Below are 12,079 nucleotides of genomic sequence, written 5' to 3' on the forward strand. Positions count from 1 at the left end.
AGGAAGGTCCTATTTGCAGATGCAAGAGACGACTTTCTCCTGGTGGGGCTTGAAAAGAGGACCAGGCAAATTTGGGGAAGCAGAGAAGGCGATCAGTGCAGCATCTGTAGACCGGAAGAAGAACCAATCCATGAACTTGATTTGGTGGGATGACTTGGACCCCAGGAAATGTTGCATGTTTTTTTCTTTAACTTTTGCAACTGATCGTTCCCGATATCTTGGAACGTTTGAGAATCCGATATTGTGCAGTAAAAGTTTTTGTGACTGTATTGTGCCTGATATGGCCAATATTTCCTCTTCGCTCTCAAGAGCAGTTAATTTGCCAGGCCTGGGCATTTGGCAGAGCAGGCAAGCAAATACTTTCTGCAACAGAAAATTTAATAAATAATCATACTGGGAGTGGTATTGTCTGTTTGTTATTATGGTATGTATTTTTGAGTTTTTATATTGTAAACCGGCCAGTGATCTTCGGATGAAGGGCAGTACAGAAATTTAATAAATAATAGTAATAGCCACAATGCCTAGATTCTGTTTGTTCATGGCAAGAAACAAAGTGCTTTAAATGAATGGTGTGTCTCCCAGTCCAGAGGATTTATTGAATCTTCTTTGGAGTGTTACTTTAAAAAAGAAGAAGAATTGATTGCAATAGATTTTACTCCAAATGATTTTTGCAAGAAGTCTATTTCTAGGCATGTGGGGTTTTTTTAGAGAAGACAAGTGGCAGATAGATGGCAACTGTTCTCTAGACAAGAAACATGACACTTTTCTTCATTTTATTCCCAGCAGAAGACATCCAAGCCTGGACACAACAAGGTAAGTCCTTGCCGCGAATTCCTCGCGGCACTTTTAGCGGAATGCTCAGAGTCCCAGGTTCTTTAGTGCAGTATTTATTATTGTGAGCTCAATATATATACAAATATCTACAGAAGCAGTTCATCTAATCAGACAGAGTACCTGCACCTTGAGGCAAAAGAAGACTCCACACTCATCTACACCACTCCACCACTATTGGACAGGCTTCCCTTTTAAACCGGTGACAGCCAATCACATTACTGCTGCGTCATTCTGACCCAGCACTTCCACAGAGAGTATTGGATCTGTAGCCTTATTGGAGTTCACTGATTGGGTCTGCGTTGCTCCGGGACAGGAGGAAGGAAGCCAAATGACACCAAGGTTGATTCAAAGAAGAAAGAGTTTATTCTGCTCTCCGGATAGCAGAAGGTACTTGCGTGATCAAGTCCACAGCAAGTCCAAAGGAATTTTAGGTGGTTCACCGGGGAGTCCCCCGGTGTCTTCCGACACCGGTACGTTCTCCTGGTCAGTGTTATCAGCAAGCCAGATGTCTCTCGCACATGGACAGCTTGAGCGCATCCCACGCCTCACTTGCTGTCACCTTATCAGCTACGTAGACTAGCTGGCTGTCGTCCATTCCAAGGATGATCATAGCCAAGGCTTTCTCATCCTTTTCATCCTCCTCAGGGGGCTGCGGTGGATCTTCCACCACTTTCCACAGGCCCTCACGCTTGAGGAAGTGTTGCATGCGGACTGACCAGATGCTGTAGTTCATGGCCGTCAGCTTCTCCAGCAGCACGCCAGCTCTGGACTGCTCCATTGCTGCAGCTCCCCTCCAGCACCCACGGCTAGATAACAGCCACCTGTACTCATGCGCAGCAGAAGTGTGCTGGGCCCATAACCCTGTCACGAATTCCTCGCAGCGCTTTTAGCAGAAAGCTCAGAGTCCTAGGTTCTTTAGTGCAGTATTTATTATTGTGAGCTAAATATATATACAAATATCTACAAAAGCAGTTCATCTAATCAGACAGAGTACCTGCGCCTTGAGGCAAAAGAAGACTCCACACTCATCTACACCACTCCACCACTATTGGACAGGCTTCCCTTTTAAACCGGTGACAGCCAACCACATTACTGTGGAGGGAGGCTGGGGACACCTGTAAGAGGCTGCAGGTGCAGGTATTAGTCCTCTAAAAAAGTGGGAAGAGCCTAGGGTCAGCGTATCTAGGACAAAAGTGTGTCATGAGAATGAAAGATGAGGCTGCTGGGTTAGACCAGCATCCTTATCTCACAGTGGCCAACCAGATGCCCATGGGAAACTGGAAAGCAGAATTCGAACACAGAGCACTCTCCCCTTCCTGTGGTTTCCAGCAACTGGTATTCAGAAGCATTCCTGCCTCCAACAGTGGAGGCAGAGCAATTAGGACATGCTGAACTTGTCAACTTTCAAATTCCCCAAATGAGGAGTACTAAAGAGTTGTAATAGGGACGCGGGTGGTGCTGTGGGTTAAACCACTGTGCCGTTTGGGCTTGCCGATTGGAAGGTCGGCGGTTCGAATCCCTGCGATGGGGTGAGCTCCCGTTGTTCGGCCCACCTAGCAGTTCAAAAGCACATAGTGCAAGTAAATAAAATAATAATAATAATAATAATAATAATAATAATAATAATAATTTATTTATATCCCACCCTCCCCAGCTGAAGCCAGTACTGCTCCGGCTGGAAGGTAAACGGCATTTCCGTGTGCTGCTCTGGTTTCGCCAGAAGCGGCTTAGTCATGCTGGCCACATGACCTGGAAAAACTGTCTGTGGAAGCGGACAAATGCCGGCTGCCTCGGCCTTAAAGCGAGATGAGCTTTAAGCCCAGAGTCGTTTGCGACTGGACTTAATTGTCAGGGGTCCCTTTACCTTTACCTTTAAAGAGTTGTAACGTGACTTGGGAATTCAGAAGATGTGTAAAATTGCATACAAATCATTAAAACAATTGCCTAGTACTTGCAATCTATTATTATTATTTAGTATTACCCGACATTTTCAGACGGTAAAATTGAATTTTTTTGGTTTTCCAAAAGCAGTTGATGTAGCTGGTGGGGTCTCCTCCCTGTGACTCACCCAAACCTTCCCCAACCCTTAGAACGCCCTCTATAGATACTATGGACTCAAGCTGCGGGATTCCAGGAGCGCAGAGACAGTCCACCAGTACCTGCACTTACTCCTGAGGTTGCCTCTCGAAGAGGAAGCAGACAGAGAGGTGAGTGAATGTGTGGGATGTCAGGGGGGAGGAGAGCCAGCGGGACTGGGACTGCGCTCACACGGAGACTGTCCTGGAAGAGCCTCCTCCTTCTGAACCCTCTTGATTCAAGCGCCTCCCCAGGCTGCTCCCCAGTGTCCCACCACCACAATCCAGGGTCCCCCACTCTTACTCATCCAGCCAGTCCCTGACATTACCCCACCAGCCCTCTGTCCTGATTTCCGGATTGGTCTCTGCTCATGACCTTCCTCCCTCCAAAGATTTTGTACCCACCCACTCACCCCCTCAAAGCCTCTTACAGGAGCAACTGCTTTTCAGCATTCAACATATCTGGGCAGATTTGTTTAGTTTTGGGTTAGATCAGAGCAGCCAGCAAGTGGCCCTCAATGCCTTTCTTGGCAGCCCTCAGCAAGCTTGGAGGCACCCCTACACACCTGTAGGCCTTGCACTGCCTTCCCAAAGCTGGGTAAGGAGGTGCTGGGCTTGGGGAAGGAGGCAGGTGTGATCTGTCAGGGTCCTAGGGTCCTCAGTTAGCTCTTTCCCACCTTTGGCAAGAAGGTGGGAAGGCTCTAGGTCCCGCCAGAGCCTCGTGCCTCCTTCCCAAAACCCAGCGCCTCACCTGCCTACCTTTGGGAAGGCAGCATGCGGGCCGGGGCGTGTGTGTCAAATTTTGGCCTTGCTCCCCTCTCCCACACGACAAGTCAGTGTGCGGCCCACAGGTTCTGTGCTGAACTACTCTTGTGGCCCACTTGGTATGAGAAACTGGAGCACCCTGGTTTAGATGGTGCATATTCCTGCTCTGGCGCCTTTGGGTGAGCGGTGGATTACAAATACTTCCAGGGAATAAATGATGCATTTTAATGTAGTTGAGTATTTAATGAAGCCAAGAACTGTATCACAAGATTTGAAAATGTCAGAATGCAAGGCATCCTTGCGTTGCAAGCTGCATGAGTCTGGGAGGTGTGGTCTGGTCAGTTCACATCAGAATCCACAGAAATATCGTTCTTCAAACCACCCCTATTATTATCCGGGATGAAAGGATCTCTTCAAATTGGTTCTCTAAGTGTCTCATTTCTCCATTCTTAAATTTGGTTCCCCACATTTCACAGGAATCTGCTTACAGAATCACATTTATCCTCCATCCCTCATGATCAGCTTAGCTTAATGGTTGCCATCAATTTCATTTTAATTGATTTTATTTAATTTTTATAATGAAATGTTTTTAGAATGTTGTACTATTTAATTGTTGTTAGCCGCCCTGAGCCCAGCTTTGGCTGGGGAGGGCGGGATATAAATAAAATTTATTATTATTATTATCACTAATTGCAATCAAGAAAATGACATGTTTGACGTGCCTCATTCTCCCTAGGGAATTTCTGAGGCTATCGGTGTGGCTTCAAGCACCCATATTTCACAGGTGCTGATGGCAGTGCGGGACTTCGGCCACGCAGCCATTGCAAGGAATACTGAGACGTCTGAGGTAAGGGTGTGAAGTGAGGAAGGAGCGTAGCAAGAGTGTAGGTCAGCCATCCCCAGCCTGGTGCCCCTTCCCCATCCGTGTGTTTTGAATTGGAACTCCCATCAGCCCCTGACAGCATGGCCAATGGTTAGACGAAGATCCTGGCGGATTGGATCCTTAGCGGCTCTTTACATCCACACCAAAGCATGTTGGAAAAGAACGAATCCTGCCCCATTTCCAAACATGCTCTTTTTCAAGGGATGGGATCCTTACCATTCCAAAAAGGCAATTGGATCTGCTCTCAGTATGGAAGCCAGACAGCTTCCTCTGTGGGTATGTCTCAGTCATCCTTCTGAAGTGGGCTCCAGCAGTCCTGTCTCTGTGGCTCCAGATCCTAGATCTGATCTGATCCCTTGGCTCAGTCAGTCAGTCAAACAAACAGATTCGTTAGAAACCATTGGTCACCCCCCAAAGTACACTGACCCCTGTTTTTAGGTTGGTTGTCAGATGGTTGGTTGGCATTTCTTCAATAGTGGAAGCTAATGGGGACCCCCAAGGGTCATCTAGTCCAACCCCCTCCAATGCAGGAATCTTAAGCATCCCTGGGAGATGGCCATCCAACCTCCAACGAAGGAGAGTCCACAACCTCCCAAGGGAGAGTGTTCTGCTGTCAGAAAGCTTTGAATGAAGAACCTCTTAGAGTTTGGAAGAGGGGACACCTCTCCAACTGAGGGGAGGGAGCAGAACCCAAGAGAGAAGGCAGGCGGCAGGCTGGGAGAGGCAGAGAGAAAGAGGGGAGAGGTTTCAGCTGCACCCCCTGCCCAATTTGCTCTCGTGCAAGGGTTCTTTTGCCTTACGGGAGTGCCTGCTGGCCCCATTCAACTATGTTCTAGAGTAGACCCACTGAATTTAATGAAGATGACGAGGCCCATTCATTTCGACAGGTCTACTTGAAGCAAAGCATAGTTGAGTGTCGCTCTCTGTGTTCACCTCCATATATTTGTCAATTAAGCGAATTATTACAAAGGCATGTGAGGAGAATCAGAACTTACAGGGTTAAACAGTTCTGTGTGACGTCTCACATTCTGAGGCGTGGTTATGTTCACATACGGGAATCTTTCTTTGTGTGTGAGTTTCCTTTCATTTTTGGCTGAGAGGCGAAAGGATGTCTGCTCTTTCGCCGGGCTGATTTATGATGTTTTTCTACTCATTAAAAGACTGTTGGAGTTTAGCAAGAAGCCTGCATTCAGTCTGATTTATTATCCACACACAAGGCAACAGTTTCTGCCCCTGCAAAACTCTGCTAAGGACTATGCTAAGAGAGCTAAGGGAGCTCAAGTTTTCTATCGGCACAGACGTCCATCGGCGCAGCAGAAGTGTACTGGGCGCCATCTTATCTCACAAGGCATAGTAACTGCGTGCGGATCTAACAGTTCCATAACCTGAGGGGGCCTTGGGGTCATGTGCCCCCGACTCTCCAATTCTCCAACCCAGCTGGAAGGAGATCAGATCCTTTTCCTTCCACTTTCAGTTAACTTCCCTCAAGCTTCCCTCAAGGGAGCAGGAGCCGATGAGTCCAAGGCTCATTCACACAATAATAAACCATAGTTTATCACAGAGGTAACCAAAATGGTGCCCTTCAGATGCTACAGACTGCAACTCCCATCCCTCCTGACCTCTGGCCATGCTGGCTGAGGCTGATGGGAGCTAGAGGCCAACCTATGTTGATGCCCTCTGGTTTATTGTTACATCTGAACGCAGCCCTGAACTCTCTTGTGCTCTGCCATCCAAGAGAAATGAAACCCAGGAGTGTGGTACCTCTGGATTTTTGCTGTGAGTTGGTAAATGACCAAGGAAATTTCCCAACCCTCACTATGGAGAAGATGAGCAGATCCACCTGGTTCATTTTAATTTTTAAAAAGCAGCTCCCATGGAAAAGAGCACCAGTGGTCAGTCTACCCTACACTGTCCTGCACTTTCTCCCTGGTTGACTGACCGAACCCAAAGAGAACACCTTCATGGTTCCTCATCATCCTGGGGGAAAAGTGACCAGTGGGGTGTCACAGGGTTCTGTCCTGGCCCGTTGTTGTTCCACTTTTTTAAAAATAAAAGACTTGGATGAAGGAATTGAGGGGATGCTCATCAAATTTGCAGATGACACCAAACTGGGAAGGGTAGCCAATGCCACAGAAGACAGAATCGGGATTCAAGATAACCTTAACAGATTGGAGAACTGGGCCCAAACTAACAAAATGAAATTCAATAGGGTCAAATGTCAGGCTCTATATTTAGGCAGGAAGAACCCGATGCACATATATAGGGTGGGGGAGCCCTGGCTTGCCAGCAGTTTGAGTTTCCTGGAGGAAAAAAAATACAAAATTTGTAAGTCTGCACAACAAGTTGTTGTTGCTTAGTCGTTTAGTCGTGTCCGACTCTTCGTGACCCCCTGGACCAGAGCACGCCAGGCACTCCTGTCTTCCACTGCCTCCCGCAGCTTGGTCAAACTCATGCTGGTAGCTTCAAGAACGCTGTCCAGCCATCTCGTCCTCTGTTGTCCCCTTCTCCTTGTGCCCTCCACCTTTCGCACAACAACTTACTGACTACTAATATTTTCCCAGCTGCTAAAAGGTCCCAACTAAATGGTGATTTGTCTCCAATTGCACTTAAGGTTCCCAAACTCACTTTCCCCATCCTTTCCCTCCAGAATACTAGCGAGACGAATGCCAGTATCACCGTCATCCTTTGCTGTGGTCAAATGGCATCCGGGGCACGGCAGGATGACCTCCCCCTTTTTATAGACCTCATCACAGAGGAGCTCCTCTTCCAATTCCAGAACAGCAGGAAGGTATGGCTCTGATTATCACACGGACTCCTGTTGTTTGTTCTCTCAGCTATACCATACTTTTCCGTGTATAAGACGAGGGTTTTTATTATTATTATTAAAAAATGATGTTTAAAAATGAGGGTCATCTTATACACAGAGAGTGCATTGGGGGGACGTGGGTTTGGTTGCCGCTGCAAGCCGGAGATAGTCAACAGCTATTGTGTGCGTTATTGGTGGCTGCAGCAAGGGGTGGTGTTGATTGGCTGTCGCTGCGGAAATTGGGAAGGCGATTGGCGGTTTCTGCCGGCGAGGGACAGACAATAGGTGGGTTTTGCGACATGTGTGAGTGGCAGCATAGGTTCAGCGGGTGAGCAATTTTTGGAATCCCCTCCCCCAAATAGCTGAACAACTGTGGGTAATCCTACCCCCGAAAAGCTCAGCAACTCTGGGCAATCCTTCCCCCATTTTCTTAATTTGGAGTCCCCCAAAATAGGGGGTGTCTTATACTCGAAAAAATATGGTATATTCTGCCTTTCTCCTGTCATACGTCTCCAGGAGGTGTGCAACCATTTCCCCCGTGGTCACCATCCAGGCACTGAGCAGACCTCCTGAGCTCCATCAAGGTCCTTGCACCACATGCCTTCAGACTGTGCCCTAGGGCAGGGTTTTTGGCTTCATCCACCGAAGGGTTGTAGACTGGGGTGTATACTGGCTCCACACTTAGGACCAGATGGGGCATTACAGCGGTACCTTGGTTCTCAAACTTAATCCATTCTGAAACCAAAGCGTTCCAAACCAAGGCATGCTTTCCCATAGAAAGTAATGCAAAATGGATTAATCTGTTCCAGACTTTTTTTAAAGAAACCCTAAAACAGCAATTTAACATGAATTTAACTATCTAACAAGACCACTTCTGGGTTAGGGTTAATTTTTGGATTGGTATCTGAAGAAGTGTGCATGCACACGAAAGCTCATACCTAGAACTAACTTAGTTGGTCTTTAAGGTGCTACTGGAAGGAATTTTTTGTTTTTGGATTGGGTTAGTGTTAGGGTAAGGATTAGAATTAGGATTAGGGTCAGTGTGGCTTTATGTTTCCTTGTGATTTTGATTCAAACTCAATTTTATAAAATCCCTTCTCCTTTCAGAATGAGGCTTTGAAGAAGAGCTTTATGAAGGCAGCAACTCTAACAACCAAGGCGCTTGTGCAATCGAATGTGGGATATGTCACCTTCCCCCACAAAGACGAGCTCACCTTCTGCATCACAGTGAGTAAAAAGAAAAAGAAAAAAAGAGGGGGAATCTCCTGGGGTTTCTTTTCAGAGCGTTTTTTCTTAAAAATAGCTGTGTAGGTCTAGCTCTGGGTTGCATGTTCTGATCATCTGGCCCCAAACCATTTCTGGGTGGTCACGTTCTGCTCCAACTCAAGTTTCCAAACCCACTTGAAAGGCAGCCCTACATTGTGGCAACCTCAGTAGGATGTCACCAGTGCCTAAGTAAAAGAGGCTAGGTTCTCCCAGGAGGAGAGGGCTGTCAATGGCTCCCAGCCATGATTGCTATGTTCTACCTCCACAGAGGAAGGAAGCAATGTTTCTGAATATAGTTGCTGGAAGCCACAGGCGGGGAGAGGGCTCTTGGGCTCATGGTCTGCTCCCTGGTTTCTCACAGACGTCTGGTTGGCCACTGTGAGAATGCTGTGAGGATGCTGGACTAGATGGGCCCTTGGCCTGGTCCAGAAGGCTGATCTTATGCTGTTCTTATGCGGTAGAGCTCTGCCCAGGAGAAAAAGGGATCTTATTCCCAGATCCAGGAAGCCCACTCTCCTCCCCTAGGAGGACCCACTTGCCAATTGCAAAGAAGTTGTCAAGTGGGCTGGATAGAGAGCACAACTCAGGGCTTGGTGTGGTGGTGGCAGGGATGGCGCCTCCAGTTCCCTGACATGCTGTGTGCTTCCCCACCACAGGAGGTCATCAAAGAGGAGCCAATGGCATCACTCACCATCTTACAGCCCGCAATGGAAACGATCATTCGCATGACGTAAGTACGGCCAGACACAGTACATATTTCTTCACCAGGTTTATGGACTGCTGGGTGCTGATCCTTTCCTCTCCCCTTCTTTCTCTTTTCAGTGCCTTGAGACCACGCATGGACCCCCTGCTCCGGTCTCAGCTGCTACAAAAAACCACCAGGAAGGTCTTCCAATTGCCATCATTGCAGGTTACGAAGGTCAAAGCCGGGAGCTCCGTGCCGGCAACACAGAGCCAGGTGACTGGACCTTCTGCTTCTGGAGGAAAATGGGGTTGCCAGGTTAAAGGATTTGAGGGCAAAGAGTCTGAGCCGTGTAAGCTGCAAAGAATGCTGCCCGAGACACTTGACCCATCACAATGATGTAACAGCCAGAGACTTGGGGTGTATATTTTTGATTTTAATCCTGTTTCCATATTTATTGCATTTCACCTTTGGCTAGAATGCATCCACGAATGATTCCTGCATGCCTGCATTTTGTGACTCTCATGCCTCCCTCCTACGCTGCATTTATTTTTATTTGTTTGCTTGTTTGTTTATATGCTGCCCATCTGACTGGGTTACTCTAGCCACTCTGGGCGGCTTCCAACAAATTAAAACACAGCCAGACATCAAATATTTAAAACTTCCCTATGCAGGGCTGCCTTCAGATGTCTTCAGATGGAAGTATAATGATGTATCTCTCTGACATCTGATAGGAGGGTGTTCCACGGGGTGGGCCCCACCACCAAGAAGGCCCTCTGCCTTGGAACACCCCAAGGAAGTTGAGCCCAGTGTGGAGTCCTGTATCTTTATATCGCATGACCTGTAACCTTATATACATCAAGAAACGTTTGATGTTTATGACTCTTTGTGTGCCTTGCTTGAACCCCTGCATAAGCTTTGTTACGAATTTGGACTAGAAGGCTCCAGAGCATATGGGATTTCCATGGGGGTCTTCAGCTTCTAACTGCTTTTGCTTCTCTCCTTCCAGGACTGTTATCACGAAACTATCGACATCTGGCTCAACATGCTCACCAGCTTGCTGTCGGAGGCCCCCTCTCTGGAGACGCTGCAGAAGATATTAGTGGTAAGGGAGTCCCCAAGGTGTCAGAGCAGGGGTAGCAGCAGCTCCCATGCCGGAGGACAGACCCTCTTGAAATGATTGCACGGGGGGCATCTGTGGCCAACTCGCTGGTTGTGGGTGCTGATGGTCAAGTGGGCCTCTGTTCTGCTAGCAATGCTTGTGCAAGGCACACAAGATATGTCCTCTGCTGATGGCCTGTGGGGAAGGGCCGTGGCTTGGGGCAGAGCATCTGTCTTGCATGCCCAAGGTCCCCGGTTCAGTCCTCAGCACTCCAGGTGGGGCTGTGAAAAGGCTCTCTGTCTGAAAGGCCAAAGGGCCAACTGCCAGTCCTCATTACCTGTGGATCAATGGCTGGGCTTGGTCTAAGGATGCTTCCTGCATTCCATTGCTATGGCTGTGGTGAGGTGTATGTTGTATTGTTGTAATTATCACACACACAAACACACCAATGACAGATTGCAGGGCAGTTCACAACATAAAAATACAAAATCAGAACAGAAAATGCATGATAAAGCAAAAGCAACCCAAGAGCCAATTAATATCTAATTCTACTAAGCTGCCTCGAGTCCCTGTCTGGGAAAAAGGTGGGCTATTATTATTATTAATAATAATAATAATAAACAAATTGCAGCAAACTTTCTCCTTTACAAAACAACCCCCTTTTGCAATTTGTCCCCTCTATGAAGCTTTGTGAATTTGCAAACCTGGATTAAGGGTTGTCCTTCCATGTGATGACGATGATTTCTCTCCCGCAGCACACAAATGGCTGGATTGACTCCACAAAAATCAGTGAGAGGCAAAGAGCAGTCAAGACCACCAACGTACTCCTGAAATATGTCTCCGAGCATTTGGACTTTGATGTGAGTGACCAAGGCTTAATGCTGCAATTTCAAATCGTATTGCGTTGGAAAGTTCAGGTGTGAACTAGATGAAAGCTGTATGGCATGGCCATTCCAGGGGAAGGTGCCAGCCAGTGCTATTTTTCTAGAAAAAGAGGTGCCAGGACTCACCATGAACTCACCACCCTTGTTCTCTTATAATGGCAATAGTGCCCACCTGAGAGGTGCCAGTGTTAGCTTTTTGCAGTATAGTAGCACTGCAGAGAGCTTGCTGGGGAGACAATGCATAAAAAGGGACTCAAAAATAACTTAAACAAGATTTTAATAACAAAAACAAAAACTCCTTATACACTAAATACACCAACAACAAACCAGACCCAACCACCAACCCATCCCCCAGGGTAATGGGAAAGCTAGGTGCTGCTCCTTATATACTACACCCAAATGCTGACACAGCTTAATCAATACAACTCAGCACCTGCTATGTTTCACAGCTGTAAAGCTGGGTCTCGTTATTTTGCTCTGGCCCCTTAAAGACATACACAACTGAGACCTGGGAGAGGAGACGGTGGAAGAAGATTGGAAGAAATTTAAGATTTACCTACAAAAATATTGTAAATTGTATGAATGTTAAGAAGGATGCTAGAGTATAAACAACTTGGCACCATTGAGTTCAAGGAAGGGAATTATGAAGATAAGATAAATTTAAGAAATGATAAAAATTTTGGAATATGTTGGTTATATCTAAACTTTTTAAGATTCGAATAAAATGATAGTTAAAATTAGAGGTATAACATTGAAAATTAGTTATGAAGACTAAAAACAAG

General features: G+C 46.9%; 1 protein-coding gene across 1 annotated transcript in view; it reads left to right on the top strand.

The window, feature by feature from the left end:
- LOC309331835 (maestro heat-like repeat family member 5) overlaps positions 1-12,079 on the top strand; it is a gene marked incomplete at its 3' end in the record, with an annotated part of 29,626 nt that overhangs the window by 1,525 nt on the left and 16,022 nt on the right. The window contains exons 2-8 of the mRNA XM_081844341.1: positions 787-813; positions 2,925-3,041; positions 4,411-4,521; positions 7,205-7,345; positions 8,471-8,590; positions 10,321-10,416; positions 11,169-11,273. Of these exons, the coding sequence (XP_081700467.1) occupies positions 787-813; positions 2,925-3,041; positions 4,411-4,521; positions 7,205-7,345; positions 8,471-8,590; positions 10,321-10,416; positions 11,169-11,273 (717 nt within the window). The remainder of the gene's footprint in view (positions 1-786; positions 814-2,924; positions 3,042-4,410; positions 4,522-7,204; positions 7,346-8,470; positions 8,591-10,320; positions 10,417-11,168; positions 11,274-12,079) is intronic.

Source organism: Podarcis erhardii (assembly GCF_964252035.2).
Source record: "Podarcis erhardii genome assembly, chromosome: 16".
In the NCBI taxonomy this organism is placed as follows: Eukaryota; Metazoa; Chordata; class Lepidosauria; order Squamata; family Lacertidae; genus Podarcis; species Podarcis erhardii.